The sequence below is a fragment of the Myotis nattereri genome, assembly GCF_964212035.1.
Source record: "Myotis nattereri genome assembly, chromosome: 12".
Taxonomy (NCBI): domain Eukaryota; kingdom Metazoa; phylum Chordata; class Mammalia; order Chiroptera; family Vespertilionidae; genus Myotis; species Myotis nattereri.
In genome coordinates this window covers 80780940-80805115 of record NC_138087.1, presented here as the reverse complement: position 1 = coordinate 80805115, position 24176 = coordinate 80780940, and the positions used below count along the sequence as shown (strand labels likewise).

At 63.0% G+C, this 24176-nt stretch overlaps 4 protein-coding genes across 8 annotated transcripts in view; 2 read left to right on the top strand and 2 right to left on the bottom strand.

Moving 5' to 3' along the window:
- The window catches only part of STKLD1 (serine/threonine kinase like domain containing 1), a gene marked incomplete at its 3' end in the record, with an annotated part of 23251 nt that extends 19884 nt beyond the window's left edge, over positions 1-3367 (bottom strand). The window contains exons 1-2 of the mRNA XM_081103312.1: positions 3187-3367; positions 969-1055 (exon numbers count right to left, since the gene is read on the bottom strand). Of these exons, the coding sequence (XP_080959438.1) occupies positions 969-1055; positions 3187-3201 (102 nt within the window). The 5' untranslated portion in view covers positions 3202-3367. The remainder of the gene's footprint in view (positions 1-968; positions 1056-3186) is intronic.
- Positions 3368-3533: 166 nt separating this feature from the next.
- Positions 3534-15476, top strand: SURF4 (surfeit 4). Of its 2 annotated transcripts, XM_081103304.1 has the most exons (6): positions 3534-3857; positions 9972-10158; positions 10589-10665; positions 11183-11226; positions 11641-11827; positions 13383-15476. In XM_081103304.1, the coding sequence occupies exons 1-6, from the start codon at positions 3810-3812 to the stop codon at positions 13647-13649; spliced, it is 810 nt and encodes a 269-aa protein (XP_080959430.1). In that variant the 5' UTR covers positions 3534-3809; the 3' UTR covers positions 13650-15476. The 2 variants fall into 2 exon arrangements, with proteins under 2 accessions (XP_080959430.1, XP_080959429.1); XM_081103303.1 differs by lacking the exon at positions 3534-3857 and having other exon boundaries at positions 8619-10158.
- A 229-nt stretch (positions 15477-15705) lies between these two features.
- Positions 15706-19897, bottom strand: SURF2 (surfeit 2). Its single transcript, XM_081103306.1, has 6 exons — positions 19773-19897; positions 19377-19531; positions 18590-18693; positions 16611-16802; positions 16278-16441; positions 15706-15809 (listed from the first exon to the last, which is right to left on the bottom strand). The coding sequence occupies exons 1-6, from the start codon at positions 19848-19850 to the stop codon at positions 15729-15731; spliced, it is 774 nt and encodes a 257-aa protein (XP_080959432.1). The 5' UTR covers positions 19851-19897; the 3' UTR covers positions 15706-15728.
- Positions 19424-24174, top strand: SURF1 (SURF1 cytochrome c oxidase assembly factor). Of its 4 annotated transcripts, none has more exons than XM_081103302.1 (9): positions 19424-19549; positions 20137-20188; positions 21222-21355; positions 21434-21516; positions 22097-22288; positions 23060-23132; positions 23217-23379; positions 23618-23699; positions 23790-24174. In XM_081103302.1, the coding sequence occupies exons 4-9, from the start codon at positions 21488-21490 to the stop codon at positions 23857-23859; spliced, it is 609 nt and encodes a 202-aa protein (XP_080959428.1). In that variant the 5' UTR covers positions 19424-19549; positions 20137-20188; positions 21222-21355; positions 21434-21487; the 3' UTR covers positions 23860-24174. The 4 variants fall into 4 exon arrangements, with proteins under 4 accessions (XP_080959428.1, XP_080959426.1, XP_080959427.1 ...); XM_081103300.1 differs by lacking the exon at positions 19424-19549 and adding an exon at positions 19953-20022; XM_081103301.1 differs by lacking the exon at positions 19424-19549 and adding an exon at positions 19960-19995.
- The last annotated feature ends 2 nt before the right edge of the window (positions 24175-24176 follow it).

The window sequence follows — 24176 nt, the reverse complement described above, 5'->3', positions numbered from 1 at the left end:
TGATTGGTTGCCTCCCGCACGTGCTCCACCTGCCGGGACTGAGCCTGCAATTGAGGTACATGCCCTTGACCAGAACTGAACCCACGACCCTTCAGTCCATGGTCCAACATTCTAACCACTGAGCAAAATGGGCTAGGGCCTATTTTTTTTTTTTTTTTTTTAGAAAGACTGATTTTTTTAAAAGCTCCTTGATTGCCCAGAAGGAGGTCGTCCCAGGTAGCGTAGCGGCGGCCGCTGTGCTGCCCACAGGCGGGAGGCTTGGCAGAGCAGAGGGCTCTCCACCCGCAGGGACAGCCCCGATCCCAGGGTATCCCAGCCGGCCGTCACCCAGGACCACCAGGGGGTGCCAGCTCTCTCCCCTGGACCCTGGTTCATTTGGACGATGTGGCTTGGACACCCACAGGGCTTCCCCCTCGGGTCTGCATCCGCCCTGCCATGCCAGCCTGGAGAGCAGGTGGAGGAAGGGCCTGGTGCCCTGCCCTCAGCCCTGTGTGAGCCTGGGCAAGTCCCTGCCCCCCACCTGGCTCCCTGTTGGTGAAACTGGTGGCCCCCAGTGAGTGCGCCTGCCCTGGGCCCGCCTTGGAGTTGCTGGGCGCTATGTGAGCAGCTAGCCTACAGCCTCCCGGAGCCCCCCTCCTGGGCTGTGCAGGGCAGTCCTGGCTCCTGCTTTGCTGAGTCAGCGGGAGATTAAATGAGATGATGCCTCACTGAGTAAGTGGTAGGTAAGGTTGTGGTTGTTGTCGGAGTAAAAATGACATTTCTTCTCCATCAAGGTGAGAGTCACAGATGTGGGGAAGCTCGAGGCGCCCGGGCCACCCCACATCCGTCTACCCCTGACCGGATCTGTGGCGCGACTGCGGGCAGAGAGGAGCCCAGCTGTGGCATCAGGAAGCTTTCTCTAACATGGGGATGATGAGCGGATGTTTGCCCAGCCCCCTCCCCGCTGTACCAGGGGCGTGGCCTCTTACCTGCTTTATCACGAACTTGACTTTGGTTTCTTTCTCCCTCACCACCAGGTTCACCCCCAAGGCCCCAGGATTCAGCTCATCCAAAATCTACCAGCGAAAAGGAGAGGCGCTTTCAGGAAACGCACACAGCTTTCCACTTCCCACAGCGCGCCCAGCCCCCAGCCACCTCCTAGCCGCCTTCCAGGCACAGCAAGCAGCTCCATCCGCCCGCCTGCTCTGCAGATACAGGAACCCAAGCCCATCTCCCCACCTCTTTGGGGCTGATTCTGGGGCTCGTTCCACCACCCCGTGCCTCTTCTCCAACTTGCAGTGAGGATCAGCGGGCACCCAGGAGCCAGCCCGGGGACTGTTCCCTCTCTCTAGGCCCCTGTGATCCCCAGTTCCGGCACCCGCCTCCAAACTGGGCATCCAAACAGTAAAGCGATTGGTGCCGTGGTCACAGCCGTGCCTGCGCCTGGCACTGTGCTGAGTACTTTACCTGTGGTCACCACTATTCCATCTCCACGTTCACACGGGAGGAAACTGAGGCACAGGGAGCGAGGGTCTAGCCTGAGGCCACGGCACTAACAGCGGGGGTGGCCTGGGTTAGACTGGAACTCCAGGGTCTGACCCCGGAGTCTGTGCATTGAGCCAGACCTGCAGAGAGATGGCCGCCGTGCCATGCTTGGGGGTTATGGGGTGAGGCTGGCTGAGGGAATCACACCTGTCCGAGGATGGAGGAAGGGGGGCAGGATGCAGAGGAGAGATGTGGGGGATGGAACCCTGGGTCCAGGGACTTTCGGGGTCCGGAAAAGTTGTGGGATTCTGTGACCCAGCCCTGTGCGTGGTCTGAATGCCGAGCAGGGAACAACAGGGACAGTGTCCTGAGCAGTTCGTGCTGCTGCAGGGACGCCCGCGCCGAGGTCCTCTTAGGCGGCAAATTAAGTGGTAAGATGCACCCGTGTCTCAGATCAAGGCGGTATTTTAATTTCCGCCTGAAAAACTTTGCTTTTTAAAGTCTCCGGTCCCAGAAACCCCTCTGCTTCACCACTGGCTGACTCCGCCCCAGTGAGAGAAATCTAACTTACAAATTATTGTCAGGCTAATGACGTTTTCGCCAAGACCAAACCTGATGTTTCGTAAAGTTGCCATACCATGCGGAGCATTTAAACCAGTGGTTCTCAACCTTGGCTGCACATTAGAATCACCTGGGAATCTTTTTAAAATCCTGATTTCTGGGCCTCACCCTCCGGAAATTGTTTCTTTGTTATGGGGTGGGGCCACAACATTAGTAACAAAGAAACAGAATTTCCGGAGGATGAGGCCCAGACATCAGGATTTTAAAAAGATTCCCAGGTGATTCTAATGTGCAGCCAAGGTTGAGAACCACTGGTTTAAACACTCATTCGCCTGCATCCCGCAGCTCCCCCTTTGTGAGTTTTCCAGGTGCTACACATTTGCTCCGGCCCTGGAGAAGGCCCCAGTCCCCCACTGGGCCTGCTGACGGGGTTTTAGGGGCTTGGGGGCTCCTGATCACGAACTCTGGTTGGAGGGAGTCCTGTCTCCATGGGCCTGAGCGTGGACCCCGGCAGGGGTGAGAAGGCCGGTGTTTCTTCCACTCGGAACTTGCAGACAGACACGTGCAGACAGACACGGCTGCAGTCCTTAGTTCCAGCCTTCATTTTAGATGGCGGTACCTGAGGCCCAGAGGCAAAGGGCACGCTCCCAGAGGTCACCTTTGGAGGCCCCCTATGACAGCGGTTCTCAACCTGTGGGTCGCGACCCCTTTGGGGGTCGAACGACCCTTTCACAGGGGTCGCCTAAGACCATCGGAAAACACATATATAATTACATACTGTTTTTGTGATTGATCACTATGCTTTAAATATGTTCAATTTGTAACCATGAAAATACATCCTGCATATCAGATATTTACATGACGATTCATAACAGTAGCAAAATCACAGTGATGAAGTAGCCACGAAAATAATGTTATGGTTGGGGGTCACCACAGCATGAGGAACTGCATTAAAGGGTCGCGGCATGAGGAAGGTTGAGAACCACTGGCCTATGAGCTAGAGGCAGGCACTGCCTCCGGGTTGGGACCTCGCTAGCAGCCTCCACCGGGGTGTGACCGTTACACCAGTAGGGGTCGGGGGTGGTGGTCCAGGTCCAGGGCTTGTCCCACACCGTGGGCCCCTCGTCGCCCCAGCCTCCCCGCCAGGGGACAACTCGGCACCTTGTAATTTTCCATAACGACTCCTGTGCGCCTCCTCCCTCCTTTGGGCGCTGGGGGTGCACCCCTGGCCGGCGCCAGAGGGCAGACCCTCGACTGAGCATGCTCAGTCGGGACCGCGTCTTGGTGCGCACCCCAGCCCTCACCCTGGGAACGACCCTCAGCCCCGGGTGTGTCTGCTTGACCACGTGACCCTCCGGGCCCTAACGGTACCCGTAGTGTCCCTCTGGCGAGCAGGCCACCAGGGCCTGGCCGCTTTAAATCTTGTGGTGGGTGGAGCCTTGAGCGCGGTGGGCGGGGCCTGGAGGGGCCGCCCGGTTGGATGCGCGGTGGGCGGGGCCGAGCGCTGCGTGGGCGGGGCCTACGAGCGCGGTGGGTGGAGCCTCGAGAGCGCCGGGCGGTGCAACTGCGGGCGGTGCGAGGCCCCTTTAAGGCGCGGCCGGGGCGGGCCCCGCGGCGCGGCCCCTTTAAGGCTTGGCCTACGTGGCAGCCGCTGGAGCCGCCGAGAGCAGCGAGGCCGGCCGCCGGGCACTTCCTGTGGAGGCCGCAACGGGCGCGGGCGCCGACGGGCCGAACGCCGAGCGAGCGAGCGAGCGAGCGAGTGAGCCGAGCCTCCCGCCGCCGCCATGGGCCAGAACGACCTGATGGGCACGGCTGAGGACTTCGCCGACCAGGTGCGGCCTGCGGCCCGGCGGCCTCCCCGCCCGGACCCCCAGCGGACCCCTCCCCTCCCGGGCCCCGCGCCCCCCAGCCTCCGCCCGGGCCCCGAGCCCCACGGGGCCCCCCCGAGCCGCGCCCGCAGCCCTCCCGGACCCACGCCGGTCGCGCCCCCTCCCCCACCGCGGCCACCCCCCGGGCGCGTTGCCCGTCCGGCCCGCGACCCCCACGCCCGGCCTCCGGGCCCGCCTGCTCCCCGCCGCCGCCCCGCCGCGGCCGGTGTGATCTCGGTCCCCGCGTCGCACCCAGCCCGGCGACCGTCCCCGCAGCCGGCCCGGGCCTTCCTGGAAGGAGGGGTGTGAGGCCGCCTCCGCGCCCCCCAGAAGCGGCCGGAGCGCCGGGGGCCCGGGGAGCGTCCTCCACCCCGGCGGGCGGGGGGCTCCGCACGCCTTTCCCTTCCCGGGGCGCCCGTAGGGGGCGGGGTGGCAGCTGGGATCATGGACGGGGGCTGGTCAGCCTGGAGGTGTGGGGTCCTCCCGGAGGAAAGGGGGCGCCCTGGTGTGCACCCCAACCCCAGAAAGCGCAGCCCTTTCCCTTTATCTCCCGGACGTGTGGCCGCCCTGGGGTCCCTTTGACCCTGGTCTCCCTCCTGGACTCTGCCCCGCCGGGTGGAATGGGCGTCTCTGAGCGCACACCTGGGAGGAGGGCACCGCCAGGGCTGCCCGCCGCGCACAGCCCGGCGATCTGCCTGGCAGAAAGCGGTGGGCCGTGTGCCCGTCACTGGGACTGGCAGCCTCTCCCGCGGGCGGATCGGGCCGCTGCCGCCTGGCCCTGGCTCACCTGCCCGTGCGGGGTGCGGGGTGCGGGGTTCGCGGTGCGGGGTTCAGTAGCTAGGCTAAGGCCTCACCTGCCGTGGTGCTGGGGGGCGGGCGGGGTCCTGGAAGGCTCGAGCTGGGGTTTCAGAACAAAACAAACGAGCGAGTGTTTTGTGATCCGCGAAGGGCTTCTCGTTGTGGGGTGGGGGGGTGACACCCTCTAGTGTGGCCTCGGAATTGGGTCGCCCCTGTTCCTGTGACCCGAGCATTTAAGACCAATGGGGGGGGGGGTGTCTGTCAACTGGAGGAGGAGTTTTTCCCCAGGTGGTGGTTTGTGCGCTGACACAACTTAAACACGGCCCCTCACGGGAAGGGGGTGGGTGAGCGCCATCGGGAACCGGGGACCCGTTTCACTCGCGAGGGGACGGGGAGCACGCACACGGGCTCTTCAGCCGGGAGGCCCTGGTTTTGCAAGCGAGTTTCACCATCCAGTCGAGATAAAACGTCTCGGTGGCGCCGCTGCCAACCCAAAGGGTCAGCTCTCCCGCTGAGGAAAGCCAGTCTCCTCCACCCCCTCCTTCCCTGCTAGGAAGGCCCGGAGGGGCCTGGGTCGGGTCGGGTTGGGTCGGGCCAGGCCGGCCGGCCTCGAGTTCCTGTGGGAAGGCAGGCGAGGCCTGGCACAGCGCAGGGATGAGGCCCGCTGCCCAAACCCAAGTGGGCCAGGGCGCTGTCCCGCAGCGCGGCCTCCTGCTGTCAGTTTACCAGGCTGGGCGCTGGCCGCAGTGGTGATGGCACGGGTGCCGATGGCAGGGGGCAGAGGGCCTGTGCTCTTCAAAACCAAAGTCAGGAGCCTCTGCCACGGGCAGGCGGGGCGCAGGCGGACGTGGGCGGAGAGCAGGGTGCAGAGCAAAGTCAGGCTTCCGATGCAGATCTGGCCGAGCTGGGGGTTAACATTCATCCACGCAGTAAAGTAGCGCTGCCAACGGGGCGGAATCAGGCCTTAAAAATGAAAGCGGCCGAGTCTGCAGGGAACAGGGAAACCACGCAGCCACTGATCAGATAGCGGTACACACCTGTTTCCCTCCAGCCTTGTCCTCAGAAAGCAGACGCAAGCAGGAGGTGACAGGATGTGACCGGAAGGCAGGGCTGCTGAGCGTGGGACCCCAGAGGGCCGTGTGTCCTCTGGTAATGCCCACCCTTGAACTGCGCCAGCGCGGGCCAGGTCCTCCGTGCACGTCGCCCGGTCACCCTCCGGACCGGGTGAGGTTGGCCGTGGTGCCTCCACTTCCACGTGGAGACGGCGTGCTGTGGTCTGGCCCGGCACACGTGACTGAAGGTCGAGTCCGTGTCTCGCTCCCCAGGTCTGGGCTCCTTGCCGCTCGGCAGTGCGGTGACCTCCCCTTTGGGTCTGCAGAGGTGGGCACGGTGCGCTGGCTGGTGGTTCCGCCGGCAGGCTCCTCCCGAGCTGTCCCTCTGGCACCGGGCTCCTGGCCCTGGGCAGCGGGGACAGTGTCCTCCTGCTCCCGGGGCCAGGCCTGGGGCAGTGCTGCGTGAGCTCTGCGCTGGGCTGGGCACTGGGAGCCTGGTGAGCTCAGCACCCAGATGACGTCCTGCTCCCCGTCCTCGCTGCCAGCGCAGAGTGCCACGCGCGCGGACGGACCGTAGCGGAGCGGCACTCGGTGAGCCTGCTGCTGGCTCGTCCCGGGCCTGTCCTCCAGTGTGGCCTGGCCTTCCTACCTGTCCTCCGGCGTGACAGCCATTCTGGGAGCTGTCACCTAGGAGCCATCTTGGCCTCTGGTCAGGCGTTGGGTAGCGAGCGTGGTCTTGAGGACACTGATCCGGCACAGCCGGTGTCAGGCTCTGGATGAACCGCTCGGGGCGCCATGGGTGTGGGTTGTGAGCATTCTCCTCCTGCCCGGGCTCTGTGCCCTGGGCCCCAGGAGTGTGGGGGGGGACAGAGGGAGCACTCTGCCCTGCTCACCTGTCTTCAGAGGCTAAGGGAGCCACCGCGCCTCTTAGGGAGCGAGGGGAGGGACTTGGGGAGACTGGTTAGGGAGGCTTCCCTGTGGCTGCTCTTCTAGGGTCAGGCAGGCTCTTTGTCACACCTGGATGCTGAGTAGAGAAAGCCAGCCAGTCTCCAGCTGAGGGCCAGTGACACCTTCCTGTCCCTCAGGTGTAGCACGCAGCCTGGGAGCAGCACTCGGGGAGACGAGGCTGGCTGGGAGTTGGGGGTCACGGTGGGCAGGCACGTGGGAGTCCCTGAACTCCCGCACCGCCTGGCTCAGCGGAGGAAAGTCTCCGCCACTGGCTCATTTTCAGGGACGTGTAGGTGAGAGCTAGTAAGGCGGGCGGTTGTGAGGGTCTGGGATCCTGTAACTGACTGTCCCTCCTGCAGGCTCTCCCCGCCGTCTGCCTCCAGCAGCGTCCCGACTCCCTCCCGAGAGCGGCCCCTGGCCCTCAGGCCCGACAGCGCCGTACGGAGCACGGGCAGGTGACAGCCCGCCTCGGTGCTGCCCGATGCTTGGTGCCCGCTCTGCTCTGCTCTCCCGGGGACACTGACTTGGGACTGTCCAGGCCGCATGGTGTGGGCTCCGTGGCCAAGTCTGAACCCTGGGGACCAAAACACATGTAGGAAATAAGATGAAAATGGGTCTGGTCTCTGTTATGAAAAGGTTTTTCCTTCGTGCCCAGTTCAAGCAGGTGTCCTTAGAGGCTGCCGTTTGACGGGCTCTGAGTCAGCCAGGCCTGTAACGGGGGTCGCCTTCGCCCAGGCCCGCTTCACTTGGGAAGTCAGGTAGCAGCCTCGCTCCGCGCGCGAATACCTGGGGGGCTGCGCCTGCCCAGCGCAAGGAGACGGCCGTCTCCGCGGTGTCTGCGCGGGGGGAGGAGTGATTACCTGTCTGGAAGGAAGGTTCTCTCTGCTCTTTAATCCTCTTGACCCAGACACTCAAATTAAGAGTGCAGACTCACCGCGGAGGCTGAGCCCGCCTCCGTCCGCCTCGTGGGCTGCGGTGCCCGCCCGTGTGGGACGGGGCTCAGACCACAGCCCAATTGGGAGGCGAGTCAGCACCGCTGATGTTGGTCCCTGTGCTGCCTTTTGGGGTCACTTCCCAGCCTGGGGTCCCACCAGGCTCCAGTCCCTGAGTCGGCCCCGCCTCGCCGGGCTTCTCTCAGGCTGAGCATCAGATGAGGCCGTGCCGTTGCCAGGGTTCCCCTCAGAGCCCAGGAGGTCTGTCTCCTCGGGGCTGGGGGTGACTGCACTGTTGCTGGGCATTTCAAGAGCATGTGGGCCGTGAGGCAGAAATGGGAGGGCGTATGGCGTCAGCGGTCCCCAAACCCCCTGATCTGATGCGGTGTGTGTGTTTACACCAAGTGTACCTGCACCCTGTTTGTTCTCTGCATGCACCTCAGAATTTACGTAGGAGTTCTTGGGGCCTGATCTTTAGCAGGCTCTTCTCCTCTCCTGCTTATCAAAGCCGGCGCGGACCTTAGCGCCTTCAGCCCAGTGCCCTCGCTCTGTAGAAGGGTAGCACAGACACCCCCCAAAGTCACTCGGTCTGTCCCTGGTCACACAGCGCACCAGCTGGTGGGTAGTGGAGCCAGGAGGAGGCCCGGGCCTCGGCCTCAGCCCGTGGTCACGTCCCACGCCTGCTAGGCTGTCCGTCCATCCCTGTGGCCTCTGCCACCACTTGAGTGGGGTGAAAGGCTGAGCAAACGTGTGCGGAATTGACAGCTTGGGGCTCAAGCTCAGTAGGTGGGAAGAGAAGGGACACAAGCCCCCCTCCCGCCCCCCCTCCAGGGGAGTAGGCTTTTCTGTGCTCATGAGCCGAAGCTGATGAACGAAACTAAACATCCAGAGGCCATTAACTGCGAGGGAAGCTTTAGCACTTTCTAGCACTATGAAGCAACTTTCCAAAATGCCAAAATGAAGACATGCTCACGGATGCACCTTCGTTTAGTCCCACAATAGGTTTAATCCGCCCTCAGAGGGGCTGTGGCGTTAATCTTATGGACCGTGAGGCCAGGCTCAGGGATGCCCTTTAGACTCTCGCTTGCTGACACATCACTGCTGTGGGTGGGCCCCGGTCTCCCCGGGTTCCTGCTGTGTTATCGGCGCCCTGGCAGTTCCATCCCTTCCTATCTCAGCCTCTCGCGTCGGTAAGAGAATGTGCACTGGAACACCTGGTGACGTTTGTACCTGTTTCCACGCGTGCTGGTCTCCCAATCAGCCATCATAAATGGCATGGCGCCCTGGCCGGTGTGGCTGTGGACAGAGCATCGGCCTGCGGACTGAAGGGTCCCGGGTTTGATTCTGGTCAAGGGCACATGCCCGCTGTTGTGGGCTCCATCCTCAGTAAGGGGTGTACAGGAGGCAGCCGATCAGTGATTCTGTTTCATCACTGATGTTTCTATGTCTTCCTCTCCCTTCCTCTCCCTTCCTCTCCCTTCCTCTCCCTTCCTCTCCCTTCCTCTCTGAAATCAATTTAGAAAATATATATGTATATAGTAAAAGTTTTAAAAAGATAAAAATAAATGGCATGGCTAGCATGGAGCGGGGGAAGTTATAAATGGGTCTCTCTGCATGGGCCAGTGATCTGACACACTTGAGTCTCCTTGCTGTTGGACCAGCAGGCCATCCCATTTGTTAGCGTGTTTGTAATGTGCTTTGGCCTAACGACCCACAGGTTCCGGGTTTATTCACAATTGTGCGCACACTCGTGCCTAGGCCCAACCTTGAGCTCTCGGGAGGGTAAGGCTGGGAGGTGCACTGTGGTCCTGACTGCACACCGTGGGCCAGAGCTGGGCCTTCCCTCCCACTGCTGCAGAGAGTCTGGGTGGGTGTGCGTGCGTGAGCTTCCTGCTGGCCCACAGCGAGGCCCTCCAGGCCTGGGACCCTGGCCAGAACCTATGCGGACTCTCGTCTCAAGAGCACGCTCAGCTCTCTTCTGGCTGGGGGGGCTCTGAGCACCGCAGGGTGGCTGGGTGGCGCGGGCACCAACCTGGGCGAGCCCCTCTCCCCGCGGGACCCTAGCTGGCTGGTGCCCTTGCCTGAGATTAGAGGCCGTGTCTTGGGGCAGTTCTTGTGGGACAGCGTAGGTGCCACTGCACGTGTCTGCTGAGACGATAGAGGTCATAGCAGAGTGTCACACTGTCGCCTGGCGGGGTCTAGGCTGCCGGGAACTTGTGCAGGTTCTCGTGCGCCCACACGACATGCTGGGAGCAGGTGCTGAGAGTCCCACGCACGGCGCCCAAGAAGCGTCTGGCTGGGGCCGAGGGCCCTGCCGCAGCCCCTCACCGGGATCTGTGGCCCGACAGTTCCTCCGAGTCACGAAGCAGTACCTCCCGCACGTGGCGCGCCTCTGCCTGATCAGCACCTTCCTGGAGGACGGCGTGCGCATGTGGTTCCAGTGGGGCGAGCAGCGCGACTACATCGACAGCACCTGGGGCTGTGGCTACCTGGTGGCCTCCACCTTCGTGCTCCTCAACCTGCTCGGACAGCTGAGTGAGTGGCTCCCTCCTGACAGCAGGGTCAGCCCCGGGGATGCTGGGGCTTCCTGAAGGAAGGGGCAGCCCCGTGTCTGCGTTCCCAGAGCAGGTGCAGGTGAGCTGGGGCAGCGAGGAGCCGGCAGGGAGCATCCCTGGTGTCTGGACGGGTAAATCAGGGAAGGAGACGGGAGAGACGAGGCCTCGGGGCTCGCTTCGGCTCCTGGTGGCAGCCTCAGCCCTGTACATGCAGGGCCGGACCTTGCACTTCCCGCCTGTCCTGCGGGTGCTGCCGGGCCTGTGATGGCGGTCCCGCTGACTGCGTGGGGGTGCCTGCCTGCCCTTTCCCCTCCCACGCCTGGATTTTTGCCTGTGGCAGGTAGTGGGGCTGCTGCTGCACCTGAGGCGAGGTGAGGCAGCCAGCCCTGACCCGCGCCTTCTCCTTCCAGCGGGCTGCATCCTGGTGCTGAGCAGGAACTTCGTGCAGCACGCCTGCTTCGGGCTCTTCGGCATCATCGCGCTGCAGGTAAACGGGGCGGAAGGGTGGGGCCTCGCCCAGGAACCATGGCTGCCGGTAACCGGGTGGGGCCTTGCCTTCTTGCTCGGGTTGGAGCAGAGCCTCTCGAAAGGCCTTTCGAGGAGTCGCCCTGGAACCCCTTCCCGAGAAGGGGCTCAGTTTTCCTCAAGGCAAACGCAGGAGAAGCGGACGGCCATCCGGGCTGGCCCTTGCCTGGGTTTGCCTTGACCAGGGTGGAAGCCACCAGGCTGGCTGCCGCCAGGCCCCCATTCTTCTCATTTCCTTCATTAAGGCTGCCGAGCTCCTCGGGTGCGTCCTCAACACCCACCTGTGCTCTGTCCGTGGTCTCAGGCCTGCCCTGTCCTCCGGGGCACTGAGCCCAGTTTGGCCTCGGAGCTGACCTGGAGGCCTGCAGCGGTTTTGTGTATCTGAGGTTTAAAAACTGGCCTCATGCTCTCCATTTGGTAGAAAAGCAGGTGCTTGGAAATGCTGACACTCACCTTTTCTCCGCCCTCTGTCCCCTCAGACGATCGCCTACAGCATTTTATGGGACTTGAAGTTTTTGATGAGGTATGTGTGTCTGGTTGGAGGGTCACCCTACCTCCTCCCATCTGACCTCGGTGCTGTAACGATCCACTGAGTCAACCTCTGGGGCCAAGACTGTGCTCCTTAGACCCTGTGGTGGATGTTGGCAGAGCCTTCACCCCCACCCAGGCCCTCAGGACACGCGAGCACAGGTGCCTCTCCTGACCCGGCTTTCACGGGGGGAGGAGGGTCCCCGTGGAACCACTGCCCACAGGAGCCAGCTGCTCGGCAGCGAAGGTTCCAGGCGTGCTCCGGCGACGGCGCTGTCTCGGGCACAGACACGGATGTGTCTTCAGGCCGAGTCGCACTTGGTCTGCAGAGAGGGGGCAGGGCTGAGGTCTCCCGGCTGGTCTGGCGGCCCTCGGCCTGGGCCTGAGCGCTGCCTGGCGTCTCCCTCAGGAACCTGGCCCTGGGCGGGGGCTTGCTGCTGCTCCTGGCGGAGTCCCGCTCGGAGGGCAAGAGCATGTTCGCGGGCGTCCCCACCATGCGCGAGAGCTCCCCCAAGCAGTACATGCAGCTGGGAGGCCGGGTCCTGCTGGTGCTGATGTTCATGACCCTCCTTCACTTCGACGCCAGCTTCTTCTCCGTGAGTCCTGCTCGCCTCGCCCCTGCCCCTGCCCTCCCCCTGCCCTGGTGTGGATGAAGCAGAGCCCAAGGCCACGAAGGCCAAGGCTTTTGATCCTATTAAAGAACAAACTGTCAGGTTATGTGCCAGAACCTGCCTCCGAACAAATGAAGTCCAGCCTCGTGGACCTCGCTGGAGGGTCCTGGTGCCAGTCCTCCCAGACTCGCTCCTTCCTCACCTTTATCTCATGACCTTTGTGAGCCGGGTGTTGGGCGTGCAGAGTTGAAGAAGGTTCTGGCTTTGTCCCCCTGGAGTTTACAGAGCAGGTCTTTGTTACCGAGTGTGTGCCCTGCCTGGCGAGGTTCCCAGGAATGCCCGGCTGTCCCGGCGTGGAGGCCCCTGGGCTCCAGCTTGAGCGGCTTGGGAGACCTCGGCCTGCGCTGAGCGCTGTCTCATCTGCCCCAGCCCCCTTCTCATCCCACCGTCACAGCCCCACCTGTCACCATCCCACCGTCACAGCCCCACCGTCACAGCCCCACCTGTCACAGCCCCGTCACAGCCTCACCTGTCACCATCCCACCGTCACAGCCCCACCTGTCACCATTCCACCGTCACAGCCCCACCTGTCACCATCCCACCGTCACAGCCCCACCTGTCACCATCCCACCGTCACAGCCCCACCTGTCACCATCCCACAGTCACAGTCCCACCGTCACAGCCCCACCTGTCACCATCCCACCGTCACAACCCCACCTGTCACCATCCCACTGTCACAGCCCCACCTGTCACCATCCCACCGTCACAGCCCCACCTGTCACAGCCCCACCGTCACAGCCTCACCTGTCACCATCCCACCGTCACAGCCCCACCTGTCACCATCCCACAGTCACAGCCCCACCGTCACAGCCCCAGCTGTCACAGCCCCACTGTCACAGCCCTACCGTCACAGCCCCACCTGTCACCATCCCACCGTAACAGCCCCACCGTCACAGCCCCACCTGTCACCATCCCACCGTCACAGCCCCACCTGTCACAGCCCCACCGTCACAGCCCCACCTTCACAGCCTCACCGTCACAACCCCACCTGTCACCATCCCACCGTAACAGCCCCACCTGTCACCATCCCACCGTCACAGCCCCACCTGTCACCATCCCAGTCACAGCCCCACCGTCACAGCCCCACCTGTCACAGCCCACCGTCACAGCCCCACCTGTCACCATCCCACCGTCACAGCCCCACCTGTCACCATCCCACAGTCACAGCCCCACAGTCACAGCCCCACCGTCACAGCCCCACCTGTCACCATCCCATCACAGCCTCACCTGTCACCATCCCACCGTCACAGCCTCACCTGTCACCATCCCACAGTCACAGTCCCACCATCACAGCCTCACCTGTCACCATCCCACCGTCACAGCCCCGACCTGTCACCATCCCACAGTCATAGCCCCACCTGTCACCATCCCACCGTCACAGCCCGACCATTAGCGGCCTCCACACACCCCAGTCCCTCCGCCCCAGCACCTGACCATCCCTTCTTCCTCCCATTTGAGTCTCTTACTGTCCCCTCTGCAGATCCTCCAGAACATCGTGGGCACAGCGCTGATGATTCTAGTGGCCATTGGCTTTAAGACCAAGCTGGCCGCCTTGACTCTTGTGGTCTGGCTGTTCGCCATCAACGTGTATTTCAACGCCTTCTGGACCATCCCCGTCTACAAGCCCATGCACGACTTCCTCAAGTACGACTTCTTCCAGACCATGTCGGTGATCGGCGGCTTGCTGCTGGTGGTGGCTCTGGGCCCCGGGGGCGTCTCCATGGACGAGAAGAAGAAAGAGTGGTAACACCTTCCCTGCCTGCCTAAGCCGTGGCCGGCGAGGACTGGTTCGGGGTCGATCGACAAACTGCCGCATTCTCGTCCCCTCCCCCCTGCCTGGGTGAGGCACAGATGTGAGACCTCTGCAGCCCTGAGAGCGACGGCTGACTGCTCTGCACCCACCTGCTGCCTGACCAGCCAGCGGCCGCCTGGCTCCTCCCTCCCCACGGCCAGGCCTTGGCCGCGCGGCGAGAGCAGCCCGGGGGGTTGCGGCCTCTGTCCTGGTTTTGTTCTTTTGTGGGTGGTGGGGGCCTTCACGCTGTACTCTGAGCAGATACATCTGTGTATCATCCAAAGCAGTCTCCCTCTTATTTTTTTTAAAAGTTTACGTTTTTAGCTAAAACTAAGTGATTGTGGGTGGCCTGCACATCAGAGCACTGGCCGCTCCCGTGGCACCAGGGCGCTGCCTTGCAGTGTCACACCTGCAAGGACAGTGAGATATTAGAGGAGCAACCCCCAGAGAGCGAGGCAGCATTAGAGGGGCCCTGTTCACGGTGAGTCACTGCTGAGTCAGGACACCAGCCCACCCTGTGCAGTTTATATGGGGTCATCCCCGGGAGCTTCCGTGGCTCAGTGGGGAAGGATATCAGAAGCCCTCGCACCCACCCACCCATGCCCACCCGCACATCTGCAGGTTGGCCGGCCGCCCCGCGGCCCGGGGAGGAGCAGACGCCAGCTTGCAGACCAGTTACCTCACACTCAACCTTCCGCAGCCTCGCTGAACTGGGCCGCGCCCTGGACGCTGCCTAGGTCTTCCCTGGCTGAGGGATGACCCCGGGCTGCACGGCCACGGCTTCCGTCTCCCGGGGCTGCTGCTTGCTCAGACGTCTGTTTGCTATGCTGCACACGGCCCAGATTACTTTTTACTGATTTGTGATGCCTTACCGATTGGATCTGACTCCTGTATTTAAAGTTTTCTAACATTGCCTTACACTGTGTTTCTCTTCTTGGGGGTGTGAGCGCTTCCTGCTGTCCTCCGCCAGGCCCCATCCCAGCGAAGGCACCGGGGGAGTTGGGACACGTGTCTCTGTGCCTCCCGATGTCCTCCCCCCAGATCCTTCGGGGACAGACCGACTTGGCCCGGCCTCGGCTCCCTGGTCTTCAGCGAGGTGCGTGGGCCTGAGGGCCAGCCCTGAGCCAGGTGAGGGGAGCCCCGTGCCCGCAGGCTTTGTGGGGAGGAGGCTGCCTCTTGCCCCTCAGGGTCTGCAGCCTGGACCCACCTGACCAAGGGGGTGATGGCCAACCATCTCACCCCCCCCCCCCCCAGGGCCCAGCCAGAGCGGAGGCTCGCCCTGGTGTTAGACAAAGCCAGGCCAAAGGGCGTGTCAATTCCCGTCACTTGGATGCTCACTACATGGAGGCGTTTCTTCACTTTCTGATTCAACCTGGGCCACGTGGTCTCTTGGTCCACATTCCCTCCCCCTTAACACATCCTGACAGCCCCCTTGAGTGACAGCCCCATCGAGTGGCACCCTTAGCCAAGCTGTGTCTAGTAGGGCACCTCCCTGACTGCTGAGACCTTTGTTGTGTCGGCCGCCTGTGATGCGGTGGTCACTCCCGTCCCCGCCTCCCCGCCCAGAGCAGGCTAGCGCCTGGGCCCTGTAGACCCCTGCCTTTGCGGGAGGAGCGAAAAATAATCTACCAATTGGTTTTGGCAAAACGATTTCTGACAATTTTTTGCGTTATGTGGGAAATAGGTATCGATCTCACTTTATGCTGTATTTTATATCTTAGTTGTGTTTGGAAACGTTTTGATTTTGGAAACATCAAAATAAATGATGGCATTTGTTGTACAGTGTGACCCTCGGTGCCGTCCAGGTGGGTGGGCCGAGCCAGGCTCTCAGGTGCCACATGAGGACCACTCAGCCATGTCCACACAGGGCTCTCCCCCAGGGCCCCGGCCCCAACCCTGCTCCTGGGGCAGCCAGAGGAGTGGATGGAGAAACCCCAGGACGCCCCACTGGCTGGGAGGACACGGGGCAGCTCGGGGGGGACGCGGGGTGCAAACCCCAAGGACTCAGGCTGCGCAGTCTCCAGCAAACGTTTATTAACCCGCCTGCTGGGAGGAGCTGATGCGCTTCTGCTTGCGGTGGCGGCTTTTGAACTTCTTGGATGAGCCCGACTGCTTCTGTGGCGGGGACAGAGTTCCAGTGAGCCCAGGTGAACGGGTGTCAGCCAGCCTGCCCCGCCCACAGGCGAGGTTTCAGCTGGAAACCCCTAGGTCCGCTCTCTGCCCAGTTTCCCTCACAGCTGCCAGCTCATCCAAGGCAGCGCTGTGAACCCCCAAACACACAGACCTTGACCTCTTCTAGCCCCTTGACCTCCTCTAGCCCCGCCCCTTCCACACAGGCTCAGGGTGGTGTCTATTGGGCCCTCTCTCGGCTCCTGTGCTGCACTCGGGCACCTGTCCAGGCAGCCAGGTTCCCGCAGGTGCAGACTTAAAGCTCCCCGCCCCGTCAGAGCGGCCCTGGCTCCTCGCTTGCATGTGCCATGAGCTTGGGGTGTTACCTGCAGAGAATGGTCTTATTTTTCTAGGGAAATGGAAACCTCGCTAAGGACACTGCTGCCCTGTTAGCAGCCTGGAGGCACTGCTCACCTTCCTGCGCTTGAGGGCCGGCTCCTGGGCCCCTCCCCTCCCCTCTCCGTCCCCAGCGCCCTCTGCTCTCGGGTGCCTTGGCCTCTCGTCTTCATCGGTCAGAAAGTCATCAGCGCTGTCCCTGTGCTTGGCCCCTGCCAGGTCCTTTTTGGTGAACAGCTCGGCTGGAAGGAAGAGGGATCTACGTTAAGGTCACCACCTGCATAGGGCTAAGGGGCACGTGGAGAAGGGAGCGGGCCAGAGCCACCTGCTGCTGGAAATGGACAGGACAGCCAGGGGGAGTACGAGGGAGAGGGGGGAGGGGCGGGGGACAGGGAGCACGGTCCTGCTTACGCGGATACAGGTCTGCCATACTGTCGTCACTGTCACTCGGGGCCGTGCCGTCACCATCGCTGGACTCGGGCTCCCAGAAGGCTGGTCTCCGGCGGGGTGGCCTGTCACTGTCCATCTGGTCTTCCCTCCTCCTCCTCTTGTGCAAGAGGCAGGCGGGCACATACTCCACGCCCTGCTTCTGACACTCCGCATCTGCAGACAGGCCAGCAGAGAGCATGGCTCTCTCCTCGCCTCCCATCCTGAGCCCTGTGCCTCACCCACTAGGCACACATCAGCGGTGGCAGAGAAAGGCCACCAGCTCAGTTCCTACCAGGACAGGAAAGGCCAGCAGGGGTGTGGCCGACAGACAAGATGGCACCGATCGGCCGGTCGTGAGCACCCGCCACTGGCCGGGCCTGCCAGGTTGCAGGAGCTCCAGGGCACCTGACCTGGAAACCATGCCAGCCTGTCACCAGGAGGCAAGCCCTCTGCAGGCATGGTGGCTCAGTGGAATCGGCGCCCCCTGTTGACCTTTGGCCAGAGCAAGGGGCAGGAACGAGGCTGGAGTCACTGTCCTCCCTGCACTGAGGACTCACAGGCCCTCCATCAGTACAGGCCTCCCCACTGCAGTGCAGCCCCCCGGGGGGTAGGTGGTGACAGGAGCTCAGCCCTCCTTCCCCCGCCTTCGGCTGCAGCTGCAGTCCCTGCCCCGCTCCAGCCTGGCTGTCCCTGCCTCGCCGTCCCTGCCTCGCCACCCAGCTGCCTGGTCTCACCTTTCTCTCATCTCCCCTTGGCTGACATCTAATAAGAGTCCACCCGTTCCTCTCTGCCCCAGACACCTGGTTCCTCCTCACCTTCCTAGGGCTCCTTGGTACCCAGGCCCCACCCTGTCCCTTCTCAACGGGCTCGTGGATGTGGATGCGGATGCAAATGCCACGGCTGTGTCAGTGATTTGCATCTCCTGAGTGCTGGTCCCCGCCACACCTCCCACTTAAAGTGCTCCAGTTTCACTTTCAATTCCCCCCAAAGCCTATTCAGACCCCACTCTCCAAACTTCACCTACCGGTTCGGTTCTCAAGTCGGGACGTGGGAGCTTGGGAATCGGTTTATTCCTGCCCCTCACTCCTCATCTAGCAACCCACCCCCAAGTTAAAACCCGTCCACGGCGTTCCATCCTCCCTGCCCACACCTGGTGACCCAAGGGGAACCCCGCCACCTCTCCATTCACCTGGGTGACTGCAGGGGTCACGCCAGTCCCTGCTTTAACCCTTTCAGTGCATCCGGCTGCCCGTGCTCCTCCACGGCCTCCAAGACCCTCTGTGCCCTCGCCCCCACCCCCCCCCCCCCACAGTGCGTGACGGTACCACGAAGGCAGGTCCTCAGCGCCTCCCACGCCAGCCTTGGACCTGGCCCAGATCCCGTCCTCTTCCCGCTCCGCATGCCCCGCAGTCTCGGCCTCCTGAGTCAGGCGGGCCCTCCCGGCTGCCAGCACCCTCCCTCCCTCAGTTCTCGGCACCGCCTGCCATCACTGCTGCAGGAACTTAACTCTAGTTTAGATCCATCGAACCTGCCGAGGACGATGAGTAGGACGCACTGTTCTGGGAGGCGGCTTCCAGCTTTGCACCCCTCTTCAGGGCGCGGGGCAATCCACCGAGCACTGCCACCCAATGGCCCACACCTGTGGTCGGCAAACCGGCTCGGAAGCCACATGCGGCTCTTTGGCCCCTTGAGTGTGGCTCTTCCTAAGCCTCAGGAGTGCCCTAATGAAGTTCATAACAATGTACCTACCTATATAAGTTTAAGAAGTCTGGCTCTCAAAAGAAATTTCAATTGTTGTCCTGTGGATGTTTGGCTCTGCTGACGAATGAGTTTGCCGACCACTGGCCCAAACCACTTCTGCCCTCGAGGGGTGCTCATCCTGGGAAGGGCGGGCATGCCCCCAGGCCGTGACCCGGGCAGCTGTGTCACACTCACTCACACACACACACACACACACTTACATTTACACAGGGCTCTCCGGTAGCGCCGGCCCTGCGTGTGCCGCAGCACGTGCTCCGGGGCCTTGTTGATGTGCCGCAGGGTGAGCTTGCAGAACAGCTGGTGCCTACGGGGCAGAGGGAGCTGTTTGCAGGAACAGTTCACCAGCAAGGAGTCAGACCTGCTCTCCAGCCTCAGTCACCCCAGAGGCTGCCTGGGGAGGGGGCGTCCAGGGTGTGGTCTGGGTATCCCGGGCCTTACAAGCTCCTGAGAGGCCCACCCCGCCGGGCGGAGAGCCGCGGTCCACACGGACTTGGCCTCGCCTTCGCTTGGCGTGTGGCCTGGCCAGCCCCCCCAGCCCCCCCAGCCCCCCGACTGCTCTGCTGTGAGAATGCACGCGGAGGACTCAGCGTCCAAGTCCATGAACGAGTGCCCACCAGGCCATCGCCGCTTCCTCCTCACTACCTGTCAACCACGCGCCCTCGGCTAAGTCAAAGTTCTCCTTTAAAGCACAAATGTGAGCCTGGCCTCCGCCAGAACCTCAGGGACCAAGCCCCAGCGCTCGCCGTCTCCTAGGAAGCAGACAGGCCCGGGTTTACACAAAAGCAAGCGAGCTCAGCCGGGGCGGGCCTCGCCGGACTCGCAGGTGACTCCCAGCTCCCGGCTCCCGGCTCCCGGCTCCCGGGCAGCCCGGGCCCCCAGCTCCCAGGCAGGTGGAGTCTCCCGCCCAGCAGCGGCCGGTGACCGGCCGAACGGTCCCACCCGGTCCCGGCGGTGCCAGGCCGCCCCCGCCCCGGCCCGGCCACGCACGGGTTCTTGGTGCTGGGCACGATGTGCGGCTCCAACTCCGCGTAGTCGAAGGCAGGGGAGGCGCGGGCCAGGCGCCGGTACTTCCTGCCGCGGGTGTAGACCTGGAGCTCGGGCAGGCGGCAGGGCAGCTCGTGGCCCGTCAGAGCGCACTTCACCTGCGGCGGAGGCGGGCGGTGAGGGGGTCCCTGGGCAGTCGGGGGGCGGGGAATTGAGGGGGTCCCGGGGGCGCTCAGGGGTTCCCGGGACAGCCGGGGGGCGGGCGGTGAAGGGGTCCCGGGGGCAGGCAGGGAGGCGGGGGAGTCAGGGGGTCCCGGGGCAGCCGGTGAAGGGGTCCCGGGGGCAGGCAGGGAGGCGGGGGAGTCAGGGGGTCCCGGGGCAGTCGGCTCGGCCGCGCACCTTGCGGGCGCCGGGCTGCAGCCGCAGGCTGGGGTGCTCGCGCAGGAAGGCGCGCACCTCGGGCGGCGGCTCGCTCATGGCTGAGCAGCCGAGGGACCTGGAAGCCCGGCGTCGCTCAGACCACGTGGGCCGGGGGCGGGGCTTGGCGGTGCCCCGGAAGCAAACGCGGCCCGACCCCGGAAGGGCCCGCGGGGCGATGGCGGCGGCGCGGTTGCTGGGGCAGGTGCTGCGCGCAGCGGGCGCGGGGCCGGTGAGCGGGCGGAGAGGCGGCGGCAAGCGGCCGGGGAGGCGGGAGGCGGGAGGCGGGGGGCGGGGGGGGGCGCCCCGGGCCGGCGGGCTCAGCCAGCCCCTCGCGTCTCCGCAGGCCCCGGCCCTCGCCGTCTGGAGGAGCGTCCTCGCGGTCTCCTCGCGCGCAGGTGAGGACGCGGCCAGGTGCGCCCTGGGAAGCGCCCCCCGCGCTGCTCGGGGCGGGGGATGAGCTCCGATCGCCTGTGTCAGACTCCGTGCCTCCTGCCGGAGCCTGGCCGCGTGCGGGGCGGCCGGAGACGTCAACTAACCGCCGTCTCGGCCTCAGGAGGGAGGGCCAACCCGAGTTTGCAACCAGGTGCCTGGGACCCTGAAGGGAAGCTCGTCTGCTCAGCAGTCTGCGTGCTGCCCCTGGACGGCGGGCGGGGTGACCGCGCGCGCAGGGCTGTGCGCCCAGGAGGGTGCTGCCCACGCTCCCGCCCAGGCCCGCCTTGCTACCCCCCAGGGGCCCCTCCGCGAGCTTAAATGCACCTCCTGTGTATATTGTTCCGTGTCTGCATTTTTGAGCGATGAGAACGCAGCTCGGGCGGTTAGGGCATCCTCTGGGTACGCCAAGACGGAGGGTTCGATCCCTGGTCGGTACATACAAAAGTCAGCCAGCCAATGCGTGCACAAGTGAAACATCGGATTGGTGGTTCTCCCTCTTCCTCCCTTAAATCAGCAAGTAATTTTTTTTTTTTTAATCTCTCCCTCCCGGAAGCACGCCTGAGCCTAGGCAACCCAGCGGGCTCACGTCTACCTCTGTAACCTTGTAAATACATTTTGTCTTTTAACTGCTTTATTAAAAATAAAGAAAAGGCAGAGCAGTTAGGAGAGCTCTGTGAAGCACTGTCCCGAGCCTATCACATTTCGTCTCTTCAGACCACAGTCGCCCGTGCCGGTGCATGTCAGCGCAGTGGTGTATACATCACAGCATCCTCCCGCGGGAGAGGCGGGAGGTGGTGCCACGAATGACCCGGGTCATGGTCGGTGGCAGAGCCACGACTGAGCCCTGGGTCTCGTTCAGTCAGTAAACATCCACTGAGTGCCACGTGCTGGGCACTGGGCCGGGAGCTGGCTCCTGGCTGCAGGCTGTGGGCCCGCCCCTCCTGTACCCGTGCTCCCCCGCGGCTTGCGACCCCAGGCCAGCGTGACACTCCCTAGGTCTGGCCTGGAGGCCCAGCAGGCGCCGCAGCTCCGCAGCAGAAGCACCGGCCACAAAAGCAGAGGACGACTCCTTTCTCCGGTGGTTCCTGCTTCTCATTCCGGTGACCGCCTTTGGCCTGGGGACATGGCAGGTAGGACCGGCCTCTCGCTCTTGTGGCTCCGAGCCCTTGGCCCGCTGCCGTCTGCTTGGGCTTACGCCGTTTCCGTAGGTCCAGCGTCGCAAGTGGAAGCTGAAGCTGATCTCGGAGCTGGAGTCTAGAATTATGGCTGAGCCTGTCCCTCTGCCCGCAGAGTGAGTGCGGGGCTGCGGCCTGGGGCTCCTCGCACTGCTCAGCAGTGGAGCTGCTTGGGGTCCGGGCCCTCAGATGGGCGCCCTCAGGACGGGTGGTCCTGCTGGGCTTCTTGCTGACATGGTCGCCCTTGGGAAGCTGCCTGAATTATAGAAAAACCCGTGCTAATGGTCCCCTAGAGCAGCAACGCTTAGCTGGAGGGCGAGAGCAGGCGTTGTCACGTCTTCCTGGTATTTTGAAAGTGCCCCAGATGATGCGACTGCCCTAGAGGAACGGCTGTATTCAACAAAGCCTCCATTTAGGGCCGCAAACCGGTGCTCGAAGGGGGTTTTGGCCACACTGATCAAGTCCATGCAGGAGTCCCCCTCTGGCTTCTCATGAAAACGTGGACTGTGGGGCAGCAGAGCCGTTCCCACGCGACACCCAAGGGGTCAGCTTCCCTGTAGCGGGCACTCCCATCACCCCAGCCATCCCCCTCATCACCCTGTCCCCTCGGGCTGCGGTGGGCTTTGTCGTTTGCAGCCCTGAGGGTTTCTCTTCCTCACAAACTGGCTTCAGCTGCACTTGTCCCCTCCCGTGCAGCCCCATGGAGCTGAGAAACCTGGAGTACAGGCCGGTGAAGGTCAGGGGGTACTTCGACCACTCCAAGGAGCTGTACATGATGCCCCGGACCATGGTGGACCCGGAGCGGGAGGCCCGGGAGGCGGGCCGGCTCTCCTCCTCGGCCCAGAGTGGTGCCCATGTCATCACCCCTTTCCACTGCACCGACCTGGGGTGAGTGACACGCAGGGAGCCTGGCAGATGTATGTGGTCAGGGCAGCTCATCTTCCCTTCGCAACCCCCAACCCTGGGGAACTGGAAGGTTTGATTCCATCAAGAGTTTGAATCTGTAGCCCGGACATGAAACTGATTCATTTAGCTTATCACTGCACAAGTCCTGTCCGCTCTGAGAGGGAAGCGAGAACTGTCTGTCCAGTGGCCACCTCGTTAAATGATGGCGCAGCATGAAGGGATAGTGACAGGGACTCTGGAGGGAACCAGCTCAGGGAGAGTCCCAAGGTACTATTTGGGCCGGACTTGGAGTGAAGGGAGGAAACAGCGCAGAAGGGGCGGTGCAATAGAGCAGCCTCCCCAATGTCAACGGACAGATGAAACCCTGGGGCCCTGTGACCACAGCCTCCTGGTGAGGTCAGGGATGGGCCCATTGGTCTCTAGCAGCTGCTGCGCCCAGTCCTTCCGAGGGGAGGGAGCCTGAACCCAGGCCCTGGTGGGCATCACCGGCTGCATGTGGCAGTGGGAGTGGCACAAGGAAGATGGGGGGTAGGGGGGGAGGTGAGGGACAACCTTGGCTTCCCTCCCAGGGGTTGGTGGCTCTTACCAGTCAGGACACGGGCACAGGAAGACCTGCCCAGGGGCACACAGCCTGTCTCCACTGTCCTGCTGTAGACCTGCCCTGGCAGCGCCAGTTCCTGAACACGCAGGAGCCAACAGTGATCATCTCTCCAAACCCTTTCCCGCCTGAAACCGCGCGCTTTCCCCGTCTAGGATGAGCATCCTGGTGAACAGAGGGTTTGTCCCCAGGAAGAAACTGAATCCTGACACTCGGAAGAAAGGCCAGGTAAGGGGCAAAGGGCCCCCCAGTGAGCAGGGCTCTGGGAGCCCCCCTTCTCTGCTGTGTCCTGAGGGACACCCTCTTTTTCAGATTGAGGGAGAAGTGGACCTGGTTGGGATGGTAAGGCTGACAGAGACCAGGAAGCCTTTTGTCCCGGAGAACAACCCAGAAAGGAACCACTGGTACTACCGGGACCTGGAGGCCATGGCCAAGCGCACAGGCACAGAGCCCATCTTCATCGATGCGGACTTCAGTACGTGGTGACCGGCCAGGCCAAGAAGTGGGAGTCGGTTCCTGCTGTTTGCACTCTATGTGTGTGTGTGTGGGGGGGGGGGGGCGGCTGTACACCAGGTTCAGGTGGAAGGTCCTGTTGCGGTGACGTGACATTGGCCAAGTTCAAAGGCTCTGGGGGAGATGGTTAGCAAGGCCCCAAGGAAGCAGCTGGCCAAGCGGCTGGAGGGAGACTGGTGCCAACACTCCGTGTCTCACAGAGAGCACAGTGCCCGGAGGACCCGTTGGCGGGCAGACCAGAGTGACGCTGAGGAACGAGCACATGCAGTACATCATCACCTGGTGAGCCCCCCCCCCCCCCCCCCCCCGTGTGTGTGCGTGGCCCTCCGGCCCCTCCCCCTCACAACTGCTCACCGACACTCTGACCCCCAGGTACGGACTCTGCGCGGCCACGGCGTACCTGTGGGCCAAGAAGTTCCTGCGTCGGGCTCCTGGCACGTGAGGAGATGACTGAGGTGGCCTGTCCTGGGAGCCACTGAATAAACACTTCACCAGATTGGGTTTAACCGGGCCTCGCGCTATTGGTATAAATAAACCGCCGCTACCTGAGTGATCTGGGCACCGGGTCCATCAGAAAACCCAGGCTTGGCTCGGTGTTCGAGTGCACGACGGCCGAGCAGCAGGTTCAGTTCTCTGAATGGACCCACACACGAAGCAACTTGCACAATAGTTAGCTCAAGGTCCCTGGTTTGAAAATGGACTTGCTACCACCCCAGACTTGTTGCCGGCAATAAATCACCTCCAACCCCAAGTGACCAA

Excerpts from the sequence above, each read along its gene's own strand:
- SURF2 (XM_081103306.1), bottom strand. The coding sequence starts at position 19,850 with ATGAGCGAGCCGCCGCCCGAGGTGCGCGCCTTCCTGCGCGAGCACCCC. Across the intron at positions 19,532-19,772 it reads TGCAGCCCGGCGCCCGCAAG|GTGAAGTGCGCTCTGACGGG; the intron begins GTGCGCGGCCGA and ends CCTCCGCCGCAG. Across the intron at positions 15,810-16,277 it reads CGGCCCTCAAGCGCAGGAAG|AAGCAGTCGGGCTCATCCAA; the intron begins GTGAGCAGTGCC and ends TCCCCGCCACAG.
- SURF1 (XM_081103299.1), top strand. The coding sequence starts at position 20,247 with ATGAGCTCCGATCGCCTGTGTCAGACTCCGTGCCTCCTGCCGGAGCCT. Across the intron at positions 21,517-22,096 it reads CCTGTCCCTCTGCCCGCAGA|CCCCATGGAGCTGAGAAACC; the intron begins GTGAGTGCGGGG and ends CCTCCCGTGCAG. Across the intron at positions 23,380-23,617 it reads CTTCATCGATGCGGACTTCA|AGAGCACAGTGCCCGGAGGA; the intron begins GTACGTGGTGAC and ends CGTGTCTCACAG.
- SURF4 (XM_081103303.1), top strand. The coding sequence starts at position 9,867 with ATGCTGGGAGCAGGTGCTGAGAGTCCCACGCACGGCGCCCAAGAAGCG. Across the intron at positions 10,159-10,588 it reads CAACCTGCTCGGACAGCTGA|CGGGCTGCATCCTGGTGCTG; the intron begins GTGAGTGGCTCC and ends TTCTCCTTCCAG. Across the intron at positions 11,227-11,640 it reads GACTTGAAGTTTTTGATGAG|GAACCTGGCCCTGGGCGGGG; the intron begins GTATGTGTGTCT and ends CGTCTCCCTCAG.